Source organism: Oryx dammah, unplaced genomic scaffold, assembly GCF_014754425.2.
Source record: "Oryx dammah isolate SB20612 unplaced genomic scaffold, SCBI_Odam_1.1 HiC_scaffold_26, whole genome shotgun sequence".
Lineage (NCBI taxonomy): Eukaryota > Metazoa > Chordata > Mammalia > Artiodactyla > Bovidae > Oryx > Oryx dammah.
Window position 1 is genome coordinate 40,564,969 of NW_024070210.1, and position 18,354 is coordinate 40,583,322.

Here is an 18,354-nt window from a genome sequence, read left to right on the forward strand (position 1 = left end):
ATGACTGAACAGGAGAAATGTCACAGCTGCATTTGACAGTTTTGATGACTGTCTGAAATATCATATTATTGTTTAAAAGATGAGACTAAGGGCTTTAACTTGTAGATTTTTCCTCAGATATGAAGGAATAGCAAATTAAATACATTAAAAGTTAGATTTAGTCTCAATGCCCTGAATAATCATTCTGAACCAGTATAGTTATTCTTTTTGTGAACTTGATCCTCATCTAAGGTGAGAGTGCTCAGTTGCTTCAGTCCTATCTGACGATTTGCAACTCTATGGACAGAAGCCCGCCAGGCTTCTCTGTCCATGAGATTCTCCAAACAAGAATACTGGAGTGGGCTGCCATTTCCTGCTCCAGGATATCTTCTTGACCCAGGGATCAAACCCACATCTCCTGCATCTCCGTTGCAGGTCAATTCTTTACCGCTAAGCCACTGGGGAAGACCCTCATCTAGGGTACTTCAGTTTGATTAAATCATGAACTACGCACATAACCAAATTGGGAGCAGAATCTGAATATAATCAGCGAATCTACAATGGGCACATTCACACAGCCAGGGCCATTCCGGTGTTGCTGAACTTGTGAACACCTGTTCCACATGTTCCACTTCTGTGCTGTCCTTCAGACATTAACAGTCTGGGCCTTCTTCAATTCATTTCTTCCTTGCTAGTGAATCTGATTCTGCTATTCTCCCTGCTTTCCCCCCACCTCCCAAATAAAACACGAAGACTTGCCGTGTAAAGTAAGCATGCTATCACCTTCTTGTGGTCCTTGACAACTTTATGGTGGTTCTTCAAATCACAAATAGAAATGATCACTAGAACAAATATTATATAATAATACTCAGACATGTCACTGATTTTGTATGCAAAAAAATAACTTTTAGTGTTTACTTCAATAATTTAAAAGTAGAAAATAACTGACATAGTATAAGTGAAGAGAGATTTTTTTGATCCCTAATCATGCTTTTAAAAGCCATGTAGGAATGGTACATTCATAATAAATGGCAGAACATACTTAGTCAGAAATCAGTTGGATTTTGTGCAAATCCTGATTATAGCTTCCAAGCTGGAAAAAAATTACATGACAAGCTTGTCCTAGTAGGTAAAATGAAAAATAGGCTTGAAAGACATTATTTTAAGTCTCTATCTTAAATAGAACTCCAGGAGTGATAGATATTGACAGAATTTGTAATCTCAATGATTTGATATCACAGTGAAGAAATCCTTTTCATTTTCTGTGTGGTAAAGAGCTAAATGCCTATACTAGAGGTCATGAATTACGGATATCTGAAAACTCTGGTTAAAAGTAGAGAAAAATTACTTCATCCCTTACTTGCAGTACTGTACAAGTTGTTGTTGTTCAGTCGCTGAGTCGTGTCTGACTCTTTGAGACCCCTGAACTGTAGCACACCAGGCTCCTCTGTCCTCTCCTGTCTCCCCGAGTTTGCTCAGACTTATGTCCACTGAGTTGGTGATGCTATCCAAGCAGCTTATCCTCTACTACCCACCTTCTCCTTTTGCCTACAAGTTATATAATATCAATTGATTTTGCAGGATGCTTGTAAATATTAGAGTCTATATGCAGACAAAGTCTAGCACGTTGCTTATAATGAGTACAAACTTAGTAAATGATTATTAATGATGGTCATGGTAATTTTTACACCAGATAATTTTTATTTTACGTTTTATTTAAAAAGTAAAATGCACACTGAAAAATATTTAATAAATACTAGAAGTATATATACTGATTTTTCTTCTTTGATAATAGCTAGAAAGCCATTTGTCATTTTTCAGAGGTCTGAAAAATCACATATTTTATACTAAATAAAATAATTCAATCTTTAATCACCTAGAAAAATCCAGTAGCAATTTACTTAAACCACACATGACTGAATCTTTACTAGTTTATCAGTATTGGAGGGGGGAAAGCCTTTAATCAGATGGTCTTTCTTTCTTTCTTTCCTTTACCTTTTCTGAATACTTAATGCACAGGTAAAACTCTTGGTAAATAAATAATCATTCCCTAAAGCTATGTAATTTAAAATGCATTTATTAAAGCTTGTGGGTCATCATTTATGGTAATGGAGTGTGAACAAACAAATTAATTCAAAGTATGGAGGAAAAAACTGGTTTCAGGCAGCAATCATAAAAGTTTGAGTCTTTGAGACTTTGGTCCCAAGAACGTGCAGCAGCCAGGAGTCTGCCAGCCCACTGTTATAGCTCACAGCCATGAAGTTTCTACAAGTCCTCGAACTGAAGTGCTGTTCCATACTTTGATGATAAGTTAACTTTATAATTGCTGTTTGGCCTTACAAAGGAGGCATTTATTAAAGAGTGAAACCAGGTTTTGCTTTGCCATGTTAGAAGACAAAGACGGCAAACAGAAAAATGATTTTGCCTTAGAGTAAACTACTTCAAAGTAAGATTTTTAGAAAACCCATTGGATTTAACCTCATTGGCAGTATCCAGGAAAGTTTAAATAACTTGCTGGAGGACAAGCACTGAATTAATTGTGTAGCCAAACTAGATTCTGAGTCTCCTAGTTTATATGGGACAAAGATTTTTCAGTTTCCGCATGACAGCAAGGAATGGAAATGGATTCTACTTAAGAATTTGCTATCAGACCTTTATTATCCAGGGAATAAATATACATTCAAGGGATTTTTCCCCACTGTGGTATATTTAAAACTTTGAGACTCTAGCAGGTAGAACATACCTAAGAGAGTTATAGATCCTACAGTGTCTCAAATTTTGAATAACTTGGAAGATAGCTGCTTACTAATTTTTTTATATAATTATTTCCTTGACATGACCTCATAGAATATTATTTTTGTTACACATTGTGAAGTCCTAGTGATAAATTGAAGAACTGTTAAACTGTGACCAGAAGGGCATCTATCAGATAAAAATGTTCATTTAAGAAGAAATTTTAGATATTTTATTTACCCTTTAGCCTACTTTGTAAATACTTTTTTTTTTTTAAACAATAATTGGTAGTCTAATCCATATCTAAGGGTCAGAGTTACCATTAGAATTCATAGAAGAGCAGAGCAATTTCCTGGACCAAACCCTCAAGTTCAAGTTTAATCAGGAAACATGGATTTCAGTCCGAAGATTGCCTTTAAAAAGTGCGTGACTAAGGTTCTGTCTCATGGGCTCCCTAATTAACCCAGAAAGAGGAAATTACTTTCTCCCTGACTGAGTAGCTGCTGATGGTCTGGCCATGGGATCTTATTAACTAGAATATTGACAATTTTGAAAGTTTTTCTCATATCAAGTCAAATAAATGAAACTCCTAACCAAGTAATCTCTTCAACATTCATGAATATTTTAACACATTCCTCAAGTCCTCACTCTCATTGATTTTTCCAGTTACACAAAATAAAATTTACATTTGACCTACTCAGCTGCCTTACAAGTGTAGAATCCTTTCCAAAAAAATGGAATTTTTAATTGACTTGAGAACAACTTCAAGTATTTCATCCATCTGAAATTGACTGTGTTGTATAGACATGTGAGATTCAATATAATAGCTCTAGCCACATGTGTCTATTGAGCACTTGAAAAGCGGTTAGCACAGACTGAGGTGTGCTATCACTGTAAAATACACACTGGATTCAGAGACATGGTTTGGAAAAAAAGAATACAAAATATTTTGTTAATATTTTTATAATGATTAGTGCTGAAATGATAGTATTTTATACAGATCTATTAAGTAAAGTACATTATTAAGACATTCTGTGGTTGAGCTCTCTCCTATAAGATGGAGTGCCTCTACTGCTAATGAATATTTATATTGCTGATATGGAACATAAAATATTCTACAAAAATTAAATATATTTTTAAATGTAAGGATCCATATCTGAACCCAAGTTATTTTACTAAATTCTTTTTTTACTTTTTTTGAACTAGCTACTAAAAATTTTTTAATTACATGCATGTCTTACATTTGTGGTTGGTATAGATCACCAATTTCTGCCCAGCTCAGCCTGTTTCTAAGGACTTTGTTTATCCATACTTTACACTGATACGAGTATATAATGTCAGTTTCAATGCTCTGTTAAGTAGGGATTGAGTATGCTCAAAATGGAAATATTTCTCAAATAATTCAGAAATGAATTTTAACTATCACTTTCAGTTTTCTATGCCATTCAGTTTTTTCCTAATGCTGTCAGAAAAGAATAAGATGATCTGACTTGGGAAACATTCCCTTTCTATCTCTTATTTAATGTGGCCTGCACAGAGGAAATAGTGAGAAATGGAATACCCAATAGGGAAAGAAGAAAAAAGAAACAAGAGGCAAGAATGGATAAGAGACGAGTTTCTCTGCTCTTAAGTGGTAGAGATTGGGTAGCCTTCAAGTCCACTTTATGAATGCAGTACTGTTTATTGATGGCCTGCTCTATGGCAGGTCCTTGGTTTGTATTAAGACGTAACTCACATCTCTTCCAGTTCAGTTCACATACAATAACTCCTATCACGTATTACATTGATTACCTAAGTGGCATAATAGTGTCATGAAAAAAGTCTTATAGAGAACAAAATTGGGAGAAATCCTTGCTTAAAGGACTTCTACAAAGAGACAAAAGGTCAAAATCACTTGACTAAATAGTCCATATTAGGATCATCTTACAGTGGGTATGCTAATGATATGTCCTAAATCACTTCAGTTGTGTCCAACTCTTTGCAACCCTGTGGACTACAGCCCGTTAGGCTTCTCTGTCCATGGGACTCTCCAGGCAAGAATGCTGGAGTGTGTTGCCATGGCCTTCTCCAGGGGACTTTCCCATGCTAATGGTACACTAAAGCCCAAAGAAGCAAGAACCCTTGAGCATGGCAAGAGCAAGAGCTTCAGTTGTTCCCAAATAAAGTCCTTATAAAGTTGTTCTTTAATAACATAATCAACTGCTGAATCTAAAAGTCTCCCCTAATAATTTCAAAATCCTTACTGGGGAAGATTGCTTTTGGGGAGCTCAGTGGGGTGTAGTCTAACCATTAGTCAGTGAAGTGCTAGACAGGCTAAATTAAGTGGGCACATCTGAAATTATTCAGTCAAATCTAAAAGAAAAGCTAGAAAGTTGTTCTTAACTTGAAAGAAACATAGCTATTTCCTTCTCGAAACTATTCAACTGACAGGGAAGATCTTTTTTCAAAATTAGGCCACAGTGGGGGAAAAAAACTAAGTAAAGGTTTTGATCTTTTTTTGTAGGACTTACTACTTCTTATTTCTACTAGTTTTCTAGTAGTCAGTAGGGAGACTTCTCACCTTCTGTACAATACTATTGCACATCCAACAATTCTCAGGCAAAGGTATATCAAATCTGGAAGAAAATTCCCCTACAGGAGTAGCATTTTTGTAGTCATACACTTTTTGCACCTTTGAAGAAAACTCTAAACCTAAAAAAAAAAAAAAAAGACGAAACACTTCTATGTGTTCCTTTATTGAATCTTCTTAAAGATATTCTGACATGAGTGGAGAATTTTTGTTATCATTATTTTAGATGGATAAAATGAAGTCCAGGGAGGTTAATGGAAAGAAGGCCAAACATTGCTTTAGTAAGGAATGTTAACTTTCATCTTACTTTGCCTTATAAAAGACTCATTCACTTTTTTATTTTTTTTGCTTTTTTGTCCACACCCCACAGTATGTGGGGGTCTTAGTTTCCCAGCCAGGGATCAAAACTGTGGCCTGCATTGGAAGTACGGAGTCTTAACCACAGTGCCACCAGGAAAGTCCCCACCCCTCATTCAGTCTTGATAATCTTTCTTACCTGCCTTGCACCCCCCCTCTTCCTTCTTTCCATCTTTTTGTATTCTAAATCTATCCATCTCTGATCATTCTCCCTAAGGTAATATTCTCACCGGTAGAAGAACTGCCCACTTTCCTTTACCACCCTTGCAGTCTCAGTGGTGCCTAAAATCACCCACAAAATGAACACATCATCTTCCGGGGCAAAAAAAAAATCATATTATTAAAATGACTAGAATGTTTCCTTTTTTGACTCACACTTTATGTCAACTATTTTGATTTGCCTTTGGAAGTTTCTGGAAGCATGTATTGACCAGATATCATGTTTTTGCTATCTATAAAAATGTAGAATGTATCAGTGGCCCCAGGTTCAGCTGATGTGGTTGCTAACGGTGAAGGGACACCTGGAGATGAACAAGCTGAAAACAAGGGAGAAGACCAAGCTGGTGCTGTGAAGTTTGGATGGGTGAAAGGTGTGCTGGTAAGCAAGTTCCTCTATATATACACAAATGAAAACTATCAGTTCAATGTCCTACTGTATTACGTGCTAACAAGGCCTGAAAACAGGAGTCACAAAGATGCCTGGGTGTTGCCCCACTGTCACTTCTCACGTCCTTCTTCATGCTCCTTCATCCCACAGGTACGATGTATGCTGAATATCTGGGGTGTCATGCTCTTCATTCGCCTCTCCTGGATTGTTGGAGAAGCTGGAATCGGTAAGCACTCCCCCCACCACCCACGACAGACTTTTCAATGTAAATTAAAACCTCAGCAAGCAACTTGTTTTCACCATTAATGCTGAATGTGAGATGAAGGTCACAGAATTAATCTGCATTTGGGCTCTTTTACTTTGCCTTTCTGTCAATGTTTGTCAGGGAGGAAAGGTAAAGGGTTAACTCCTGGGAGGCTGGAATTTTCCAGCTTGCCAGCCAGATAAATGCTCAAGTAAATATTTCATCTTTTCATAGAGTTTTATGTGTACAGGTATATAGAGAGTCATCCATTTTAAAGAATATATTCGTGTTTGGGGACATACTGGCATTCATCAGAGTATCCCCCTTTATGATTATTGGCAAAACTTCACCAAATAAAAATAACTTGTAGAAAAACTGGGGAAAATGTGACTTGACTAATAAAAATGCTGAATTTCCAAAAAAAAAAAAGAATTGCGTTACTTTCAGGTACAAGAAGTAAGAAAACAAAGGTTAATGAAGTATTGCCAGATAGAAGTTTAAATAATAGATAATAAAATAAATAAGATAATAACTATTGCTAATTTTTCTAAATGGAAAGTGTATGATGTTGAAATGATTTTGAGTCCTTAGTTGATGTTTTTAGATATTATATTCCATTTAAAGTACTGTTTTTGGTGGAAAATATTTTTATTGAGAGTATATTACTTAAATTTATATGAAAATTTATTTGAATGCTTTTGAAGTTTCTGATTCAATGTGACAAAAATTAATGGTGTTCTCTATATATGGAAAATACATTATATATTCACTTTGGGGGGGCATAGCTAAAAATCATGAGTATCAAGAAAATAGAAGTTCAGATGTGCTTTCAGATTCTACGCCAAAATGTGTCTCAATTCACATATAAAAGGTACTTGCTCATTATTTACTGCCTTTCCCCCTCAAAACAGATTCAGAATCACCAGAAACTTAACATGAGAAAGAAAGAGTTGGAACCAGTTCCCATAGTTTTTCCTTATTGCATGTTTGGCAACTGCTGGGTGCCTGACAAAAGGCTGCTTGCTGGCTTTATGATGCATATCAAATGAACACTTACAGCCTCGGGTTCAAAATAAGTCTATGCTGTTCCATGGAAAATCTGCATCTTAATATTGCCAAGTTGTTGCTCCAGGGTTTCATGCAAAATTAGTTTTTTAAGGGCAGTTTAGTAACTTATTGAGATCATCAGGAAACAATACTTTGTTTGGAGGTGTGAGTGTGGCCCAGGGCAAGAGTGATTGTTTTGAATGCAGCTTATTTGAAACCCATATGTTTGGGCAATAATCTGAACTTTAATCAGATCTCACATTATTCTTTCCAGTCAATCCAGCTTCATGATTATTGCGGAGTATGAAGAATTTTATCTTGTGCTAAACTGTTTATTATACTTTCAGATATCAATATTATTTCAATAAAGATCTTTTATTTAAGTAGTCAAGTCTAACTTAAGAAGAGAGTAGAGTTCTACCTAAATGGGTGTCCATTGGGTTTTTCTATGAATAGAGGTTTTTGGTTTTTCTTTACTCTGAGAAAATAGACTTTAGTGAGCAATAGAAACTTAACTATCAACCTTACTCAGTTTTACTGGACTTTGCTACAGTCTTAAAACTGAATGAGTTGATTAAGTCACTATCTGGGTCCCATTTGTGTTCTTTTTATTGGGAAAGAAAACAAATGAGTCCATACTCCCTTCTTGCTTTATGAGGAGCTTGGGGAAGAAACCTGAATACACTTTCAAGCTCAGACTCTGGAAACAAAGTCAGAAGGAAGCTGTAGCCAGGAATAATGGCAGCTATAGTCCTTGGGTAACCATTATGGGGCCATAGGTTTTGGCTGCCTCGTCCCCAGAAGCATACGCTAGAATGAGCTGATAATGCCATCTACTTCTTCTCTGTCTTGACCACTTTGGCTGGAGCATGTAGTATCCAATAAATTTAACCATCAAGTGAGGAAGAAGGGTGTGAAAAGCAGATGAGACTGAAGCAAGTCATTTATATTCTGTGTATTTCACTTTCTCGTCTGAAAATTAGGGAGCTGGATTAATTGTTTCCCAATCAATTCTTTGAAGATAAAGCCTAAGAATCTTCCTTAACAGGCAGACACAGATTGAGATAGGCTGCTGCTGCTGCTGCTAAGTCGTTTCAGTCGTGTCCGACTCTGTGCAGCCCCATCGACAGCAGCCCACCAGGCTCCCCCATCCCTGGGATTCTCCAGGCAAGAACACTGGAGTGGGTTGCCATTGCCTTCTCCAATGCGTGAAAGTGAAAAGTGAAAGGGAAGTCGCTCAGTCATGTCCAACTCTTAGCAACCCCATGGGCTGCAGCCTACCAGGCTCCTCCATCCATAGTATTTTCCAGGCAAGAGTACTGGAGTGGGGTGCCATTGCCTTCTCCTGAGATAGGCTGAGGATAGCTCAATAATCTTCAGACTGCAGGGTGCATAAGAATTACCTGGGAAGTTAGTTACAACACTGCAGAATCCTGGGATTCACTTGGAAAGATTCAAAGTCAGTGAGTCTGGGCATTTTAAATACGCACCCCAGGCATTTCCTGAAGCAGGTGGTTCAAGGACCCAAGTTTGTGGATGAACCTGATGTTTTCTAAGTTGCTTTTACCCTGGGATTTTATATTTGATTGTGAGATGTATGCAAATCCCTTGCTGTTTAAATGCATACTTTATACCAGGATTCTAAATAGTTTACAGAAATATACATAATGCAAAAGGATAAATTAAGAATTGTTCAGAAATAAAGGCAAAGTGAATATAAAGGTAGGAAAATACTAAAAGTCAGACTAGTTTTAATATCATGAAATGCAAACTATATGATTCAGTCCAGTTGCTGGGGTAAGCTAAACATTTGCTATGAAACAACATCAAGAGTTAATGAGCAAAAAAAATAAAAGGAAACCATCTTTAGTGGCACACAGACCTGAAACTGCACAGTGATATAGAGGCAATGCTCATCACAGGATCCCTGTAAAAGATACACAGAATTTAGTGCAATCATTTCTTATAACACCAAGTGTTTAAGATATACTCTAGGGGCCAAACCAATATAGTTGAAGTTTGCATCTCATGCCCAACTTAGCGTCTTTCTACTGCATTTTAAACTGTAAAAGAGCCTAGAAACTTCAGCTAGAACCAGAATATAACCGAAGGTGTCAAAAGAGCCAGCTTCCAATACTTCGTTCCCATTTTTGTTCTTAACCTCCCTTCACGCCCCTTCGTCTAGGGCATGGCCAGAAAGATCACAGCCTCTCTTAGCTGACTACCCTTCTTACATCCTTGGAACAAAAGAGCCTACCAATAACAATTATGAAGCATTCACTTTATGTCAGGGAACACACCAAACAGGCGCAGGTAAGCTGCTGCAGCCAGCATGATGTCAGTGCCTGTGAGCCTATAATTTCTCTCTGAACTTAAGGTTGACCTCCTGGCTCAGCAGTAAAGAATCCACCTGCAATGCAGGATGATGCAGGAGAAGCGAGTTCAATCCCTGAGTCAGGAAGATCCCCTGGAGGAGGGCATGGCAACCCACTCCCGAATTCTTGCCTGGAAAATCCGATGGACAGAGGAGCCTGGAAGGCTACAGTCTATGAGGTTGCAAAAGAGTTGGACATGACTGATAGTTTCTACAGGACTGGTCCATTGAGGAAGGTAATGAAGGGATGAAAGTGAAAGTGGCTCAGTCCTGTATGACTCTTTGCAACCCCATGGACTTCTCCAGTCCATGGAATTCTCCAGGCCAGAATACTGGAGTGGGTAGCCTTTCCCTTCTCCAGGGGATCTTCCCAACCCAGGGATCAAACCCAAGTCTCCCACATTGCAGGCGGATTCTTTACCAGCTGAGCCACAAAGGAAGTCCAAGAATACTGGAGTGGGTAGCCTATCCCTTCTCCAGGGGATCTTCCCAACTCAGGAATTGAACCAGGTTCCCCTGTATTGCAGGTGGATTCTTTACCAACTGTGCTATGAGGGAAGCCTTCAGTGAAGGGGAGGAAGTTACAATTTTCCCTCTACTCATCTTAGGCTCATTGGCTAGTACCCTGTAAATTAGACTGACAACATACAGATTAATAAGAGAAAAACAATCAGAAGTTTATTAACATGTGTATCCATTGTGCCTATAAATGGGAATCCTCAGTGATGAGTAATTCAAAGGGGTGGTTAGAATTTGGTCTTATACAAGCATCTGAGCAAAAGAACAACACATTTTTAGAGAAATAACAAGACAAAGGAAAAGACTGAATGTCTAGAGTGGCACACTGTGGAAAGGCAAATATATGGGGGAACTAGTGGAAGATACGGATAAGGCAATGGCACCCCACTCTAGTACTCTTGCCTGGCAAATCCCATGGATGGAGGAGCCTGGTGGGCTGCAGTCCAGGGGGTTGCTAGGAGTCGGACACGACTGAGCGACTTCACTTTCACTTTTCACTTTCATGCATTGGAGAAGGCAATGGCACCCCACTCCAGTACTCTTGCCTGGCGAATCCCATGGACGGAGGAGCCTGGTGGGCTGCAGTCCATGGGGTCGCTAGGAGTCAGACACGACTGAGCGACTTCACTTTCACTTTTCACTTTCATGCATTGGAGAAGGAAATGGCAACCCACTCCAGTGTTCTTGCCTGGAGAATCCCAGGGATGGGGAAGCCTGGTGGGCTGCCATCTCTGGGGTCGCACAGAGTCAGACATGACTAAAGCGACTTAGCAGGAGTAGCAGCAGCAGTGGAAGATAAGGCCTAGTTGGTAAAGTCTAGGTAGATTCCTCTAGTATCATTTCCAGCTGTCTCCAGTCTCTAGCTGATAACTATACCCAGGAGAAAGGAAAAAGGAGACATCTTTACAAATTTATGTCCTGCCTTTAGGCAAATAAGGGGAGATGTCTGCTTCTTTTCAGTTGTCTTTAGCTCAGAGTAATCTTTATGCTAACATGGCAAATTTGGCAACAGCATATTCTGCTAACATTCAGTGTCCTCCTGGCTGTGAATTCCCTGAAACTGAGAACAGCCTTGCCTTCCTCTGAATTCTGGTCTACATTCTCCCTCTCATAGTAAAAGATTTTGCACCATAAGATCCTTGAGGGCAGCTTTTTTTAATTTTCATTTTTTGTTGCATTTCACATACTGCCTAACACAGCTGGATATATAGTTGGCTTTTAATAAACAATAACTATTACAACTACTGTGGATATGATTAAAAAGCAGCACCTTTGATTATGTACTGTGTTATATGCACTATGGTACTTTACACAGGCATTCTGCCTTTACACATGCCACTGCTTTCTTTACACATGGCCACTTTACACACATTCTTTCTAATTTCATTTCCATTTCTGGCTCAGAAAATAGGTAACTTATCAGAGTTCACATAGCCAATAAGTAAATGCAGTTTGATTTGATTCTTTCTACTTTAGTCATCTGCCAGATGAACAATTTTCTATACTATTAATATATATGATTTTCCACTTCTACACAATCAAATATACATAAAAAGATAGTTGAACATTTACCCTGTACTAATAATATTAGGAGCTTGGGATTGTTCAGACCAATTATTATGTTTCTGGGTGTCTAGAACTTCATAAACAGTGAGGTTCACATTAAATTTTGACCAGCCATAGTTGCTCAGTTAGGTGCAACTTTGTACTGCACATCTTAGGTCTTGGGTTTCTTGGATCTGTGTTACCATGGGCAGAAAACTTCAAAGCTGAGCATTTCCTCTGTGATGGCTTCCAGACCAACTTGTTAAACTCAAGAGGAGATCCTTTGGTGATTACTCTAGACTTGCTGACTTTTTTTGTAAACAATCTAAATGGATTATTCCACCATTTAATTGCCTTTATTTTTCCTTTCTCAACTGAGGTCTTGGTGTGATTATCATCGGCTTAGCCGTGACAGTGACTGGTATCACTGGTTTATCCACCTCTGCTATTGCTACAAATGGATATGTCAGAGGAGGTAATTAAACTTGTGACCCGCATGATCATTTGTAAGGTAAAGGCAACACAGGCTCAAAAAGTTCACCACTGACATTTCTGAAGTGTTTTCAAAGGTAATCCAAGTTGGTTCCTTTTTTTTCCTTTTTTTACCCTGCCAGGCAAGAGAGATGCAAGAAAAATGGAGAAGGATTTAACCTTTGTCAAAACCCCGGCTTTCTCACTCAGGTTCCTCTCAAGCAAAAGAGAAGGTCAAATGTTATGTTTTCTCTTTTCACAACCAGGGTAACTTCTCTCTCAGGACACCAGCATAAGTCAACTTTTTTCTTTCCAGGGCCGCATTTTAGATTGTGTTTACTTTTGGAGACCATCCTTCATCACAATGAGCAGTTCTCTGACTTGATCTTTATACCAGGCAAACCAGTTTCTTTTTAGCAAGAAGGAACTCCACCGGGGCCCAAAGGCTTGGATGTGAAAACTTAAATTCAAAGCAGTATAGTTTGCAGCAATAGGGAGTCCAAGGAAGAAGAGTAAAATGTGATATCTTCTGTCTCTCATTGCTAACAGGTCTTGGAGTTCTCATAATTCTTCTTTCCACCATGGTCACTTCTATTACTGGGTTATCAACTTCTGCAATAGCAACTAACGGGTTTGTTCGTGGAGGTAAAATTTCTAAGACATCTAAATATTCTCACTGCTTGCTACGGGTAGGCAAAAACTTTTTATTATACTTTACTTCTTTTTGGTGGGAACAAGAAAGTAGCTCGATGTTCTTGAAGTTGGACCCAGAAGAAAACATAAGGTACTGTCTATATAGCCCCCGTCTACTCTGGTCAGCTACAGTCTCTTGTCTAACCATCCTTTCTGGCACATTGCAGGTCGTCAAGTCCGTATGCACAAATTCCTTGGGTAAATGCTTTACTTTTCAGGCTACTGCACAACTCCAGCTGGTGTTTCTTGAAAACTGATTCCTCAACACAACTTCAGTTTTAAAGTTTAGTACATTTCAGGTACCTTCTAGACCTTCCTATACCTGGATGCAATGGGATCTTTTAGAACATTTCAGGTTTTTCATGGGGAGACAGATCATTCCTTGACAAGGTTCAAACTGATGCCTCCTGAAGTACTTATCGGTGACTTCTTGAAGTCCTGGAGCCAAACACCTTTCTTGGGGGATTTTTCAGGTCTTGGAGTCATCATCATCGGCCTGAGTGTGGTAGTGACAACACTTACAGGTATTTCTATGTCCGCTATTTGCACAAATGGAGTGGTAAGAGGAGGTAAGCCAATCCATGCACTTGTGACTACAAGCTTTGATTATGTAGTGATGTCTAGAGTTGGTTTAATGTTGGAAGTAAAATTTGTACGTTGATAATTAGGTCCCAAAGGATTCAAACAAAACAAAATAATCCAAAATTTAAATAGCAAGGCCTGATTCTTTTCACCAAAAATTAAGAGCTCTCCAGAAAAGATTTTTTGGGCCCACTTCCTGTGATTGATCATGTTTATAAAGCAGAGAATGACCATCTGTCTAGAAAGAAAGCATGTGTTAAAGTGAAATAAATGGTTTCTTTGTGCCTTGGATGAGCCCCGCTGGCTCTTCCCCAGGCCCTCTTAGAAGGGGTCTCCTTGAGCATCCCAGCTGACACTGCTGACACTTCTCATTCAGTGAGCCCTCAGAGTTCACCCCAGCGCTATGCTACCAATGGCCAACGGTTACTTTCAAATCATCCAGGAACATGTGGGCCTGGGCTGGAAAGTTTGTTCTTCAAACTTCCATTCTTCCTCGACCAAGTCTAGTAATTGGCTGCTAATTTACTTAATGTAATCAGGACAATGGACATAATGAGGATTTGCCCAACCCAAATAAAAATTTACATTTATAGAGAAGGTGTTGCCCCTTCACCCACAGGAGTTGCTAGGGAGGAAACAGTGAAAAGGTGTCAGTGAGAGAGAGTTTTGGTTGTAGGCCTGTGTGTTCAGTGTCATTCTTCTACCAATAGTTCAGTACAGGAAGTCATGAACTCACACGGTCTGTGATAATATCCAGTCACCTAGGCCTTTCAACAACTATTTATTTTTGCCTTCAGAACTCAGACCTTTCTCTGAGAACTCTCAAGGTGATTAGCCATTCTGGTTCAGTCTTTCTCATACCCAGAAGCACACAGCCATCTGTAGAACTTCCTTTTCAAAGTCCAAGAGAGAAGCAATCATCCTAAGTTCTCTGTATGTTACTTCCCACTTGCCACCCCCATTCACATATGGGTATTGGGGGATAACCATGCTTTCTTGAGCTAAAATAATCAAAACTAAGTCTGATGTATAAAGTGGATAATACATAGCACTATATAATTATCAATTTTAATGTAATAAATATACACCAAAAATTATACCAGAAATGAAGCTTGAATGAGATTGATAAAATTTACCTACTTCATTTTCTGCCTGTGCCTGCCCGTTTCTGGAAATTTCAGATATGAAATTATTAATCTGAACTCTCCAATGAAGTTAGAGACAAATAATTTTATGTTTTCAAAAGACAAAGAATTTGAAAGAAAAGTTTGCTATATTCTTATTTGTAGCATTTGTGTATATGGGTTTTGATAGATTTTATTTAGTCAAGATAGTTCTATTGTAGATTATACACAGAAGTCAAAGAAGGGCTAAGTTATTCATTAAGTTGACACAAGATTTCTAAAATTACTAGGATTTGTAATATTTTTATTAAAATAAAAAATTAGAATAGTTAGTATTTTAAATGTTCTCAGTCAAAATTATTTGGTCATATAAACTAAATCCTTTAGCAGTTCGTCAGTATAAAACGTGTTCATTTCTTGTTTCAGGTGGGGCCTACTATCTTATTTCCAGAAGCTTAGGGCCTGAGTTTGGTGGATCTATAGGCTTGATCTTTGCTTTTGCCAATGCAGTGGCTGTTGCTATGTATGTGGTGGGATTTGCTGAGACTGTAGTAGATCTTCTTAAGGTAATTAAAAGCTTTTGTTCTCTTTATCCAAGCAAGATAATTCGGTTTAATTTGCTTTTCCAGGGCACTAGGGGATATCATTATGACAAGATAAGAGGAAATAGATTTATTGTGCAGAATGTGGAAGCTGAATATAGTTGGCACCAGAACTTCTTAGAGTCCTGGCTCTCACACTTACCAGCTGACAGATTTTGGACCAGTCCTTTTGTTCATCTGAACCTTGCTTTTCAAATCCATAATATGGGTTAATAATATTGTCCTATGTTTTTCATATAAATGTGGTACAGATCAAATGAAATAATGGACATAAAATACAGGGCAAAACATGAAAGAAAAGATAAATAATGAGCATTATTGTCAGCATCAATATTACTATATGGTTACAGATGTCCAAAGGGAAAGAAAGTTCAAACATTAGGACTCACTGTAGGAAACTGGGCATTAGGTGCTCCATCTGGACGGTATGTATGTGAGCACATTAATTAACTAGTGTATGAGCTAGCTTCCAGTCCCCCTTTTGTGGAAGTGATAGCAGATACTGAATTCAATAGGTAATAGTACCTCTATTTGAAAATCAGATGAATAAATGAGTGGATTGTATAGCTCATAGTTTGTTCTTTAACTGAGTAGCACTTATTTTTTGATATTCACATTGGAAACCACTCATTTTCATCTCTCTAGGATTCCCCTTGACACACAAAAAAAACAAAACGTGATAAGTGTACATACCCATAATTTTACTTAGTGCTACAATAGTTTCAAAAGCTGTGGCTAGAATGGATCTCTAAAAATTTTAACTCCTAACCTTGGAGTTATTAAGAAGAGGTGGCAAGAATACACGGAAGAACTGTACAAAAAAGATCTTCACGACCCAGATAATCATGATGATGTGATCACTAATCTAGAGCCAGACATCTTGGAAGGTAAAGTCAAGTGGGCCTTAGAAAGCATCACTATGAACAAAGCTAGTGGAGGTTATGGCATTCCAGTTGAGCTATTTCAAATCTTGAAAGATGATGCTGTGAAAGTGTTGCACTCAATATGCCAGCAAGTTTGGAAAACTCAGCAGTGGCCACAGGACTGGAAAAGGTCAGTTTTCATTCCAATTCCAAAGAAAGGCAATGCCAAAGAATGCTCAAACTACCACACAATTGCACTCATCTCACATGCTAGTAAAGTAATGCTCAAAACTCTCCAAGCCAGACTTCAGCAATATGTGAACCGTGAACTCCCTGATGTTCAAGCTGGTTTTAGAAAAGGCAGAGAAACCAGAGATCAAATTGCCAACATCCGCTGGATCATGGAAAAAGCAAGAGAGTTCCAGAAAAACATCTCTTTCTGCTTTATTGACTATGCCAAAGCCTTTGACTGTGTGGATCACAATAAACTGTGGAAAATTCTGAAAGACATGGGAATAGCAGACCACCTAACCTGCCTCTTGAGAAATCTGTATGCAGGTCAGGAAGCAACAGTTAGAACTGGGCATGGAACAACAGACTGGTTCCAAATAGGGAAAGGAGTACGTCAAGGCTGTATATTGTCACCCTGCTTATTTAACTTATATGCAGAGTACATCATGAGAAACGCTGGACTGGAAGAAACACAAGCTGGAATCAAGATTGCCGGGAGAAATATCAATAACCTCAGATATGCAGATGACACCACCCTTATGGCAGAAAGTGAAGAGGAGCTAAAAAGCCTCTTGGTGAAAGGGAAAGAGGAGAGTGAAAAAGTTGGCTTAAAGCTCAACATTCAGAAAATGAAGATCATGGCATCTGATCCCATCACTTCATGGGAAATAGATGGGGAAACAGTAGAAACAGTGTCAGACTTTATTTTTTTGGGCTCCAAAATCACTGCAGATGGTGACTGCAGCCATGAAATTAAAAGGCGCTTACTCCTTGGAAGAAAAGTTATGACCAACCTAGATAGTATATTCAAGAGCAGAGACATTACTTTGCCGACTAAGGTCCACCTAGTCAAGGCTCTGGTTTTTCCTGTGGTCATGTATGGATGTGAGAGTTGGAGTGTGAAGAAGGTTCAACACTGAAGAATTGATGCTTTTGAACTGTGGTGTTGGAGAAGACTCTTGAGGGTCCCTTGTACTGCAAGGAGATCCAACCAGTCCATTCTGAAGGAGATCAACCCTGGGATTTCTTTGGAAGGAATGATGTAAAGCTGAAACTCCAGTACTTTGGCCACCTCATGCGAGGAGTTGACTCATTGGAAAAGACTCTGATGCTGGGAGAGATTGGGGGCAGGAGGAGAAGGGGATGACCCAGGATGAGATGGCTGGATGGCATCACGGACTCGATGGATGTGAGTCTGAGTGAACTCCGGGAGATGGTGATGGACAGGGAGGCCTGGCGTGCAGCGATTCATGGGGTTGCAAAGAGTCGGACACGACTGAGCGACTGAACTGAACTGAATTGAACTAACCCTGGCTATCAAAGGCTTTTTATTACAGGAAAAAGTAATGCTAGATGTTTTATCTTCTCAAATTTATGAGCATTTCATTTTTCTATTATCCCCAGACAGCAGGGCATAGTATCTCTTTTAATGTTAAATGCTACAATAACACATACAGACCAAAAAAAAAAAACCACTTCTAACTATTTAGGGGGGATTTTTTTGTTGTTGTTCCAGGAGAGTGATTCGATGATGGTGGATCCAACCAATGACATCCGGATCATAGGCTCCATCACAGTGGTGATTCTTTTAGGAATTTCAGTGGCTGGAATGGAATGGGAAGCAAAGGTTAGTTTCTCAAAATGATATTACCAACAACTGCTAGTCAGCTTCCTGAACAAATTGTAGGAATAGAAGGAACTCCATATTCAAAAGGAATTGCTATTATTACTTTCTATGGTAAAAAGAGTCTGGTCAGTGCTCAGTGGAACAACGAGTCCTCAAAGCACAAAGTCCAGGCAGTAGTAAGTCATAG

The 18,354-nt window shown here is 38.7% G+C and overlaps 1 protein-coding gene across 2 annotated transcripts in view; it reads left to right on the plus strand.

Moving 5' to 3' along the window:
- Positions 1-18,354, plus strand: part of SLC12A1 (solute carrier family 12 member 1) — a 90,070-nt gene that overhangs the window by 2,680 nt on the left and 69,036 nt on the right. Inside the window, exons 2-6 of one of the 2 annotated variants that reach the window (XM_040226463.1) lie at positions 6,105-6,236; positions 6,396-6,471; positions 12,354-12,449; positions 15,271-15,410; positions 18,057-18,167. In XM_040226463.1, the coding sequence (XP_040082397.1) occupies positions 6,105-6,236; positions 6,396-6,471; positions 12,354-12,449; positions 15,271-15,410; positions 18,057-18,167 (555 nt within the window). Of the gene's footprint in view, positions 1-6,104; positions 6,237-6,395; positions 6,472-12,353; positions 12,450-12,994; positions 13,091-15,270; positions 15,411-18,056; positions 18,168-18,354 lie in introns of both variants that reach the window. The other variant, XM_040226462.1, reaches the window with a different exon arrangement.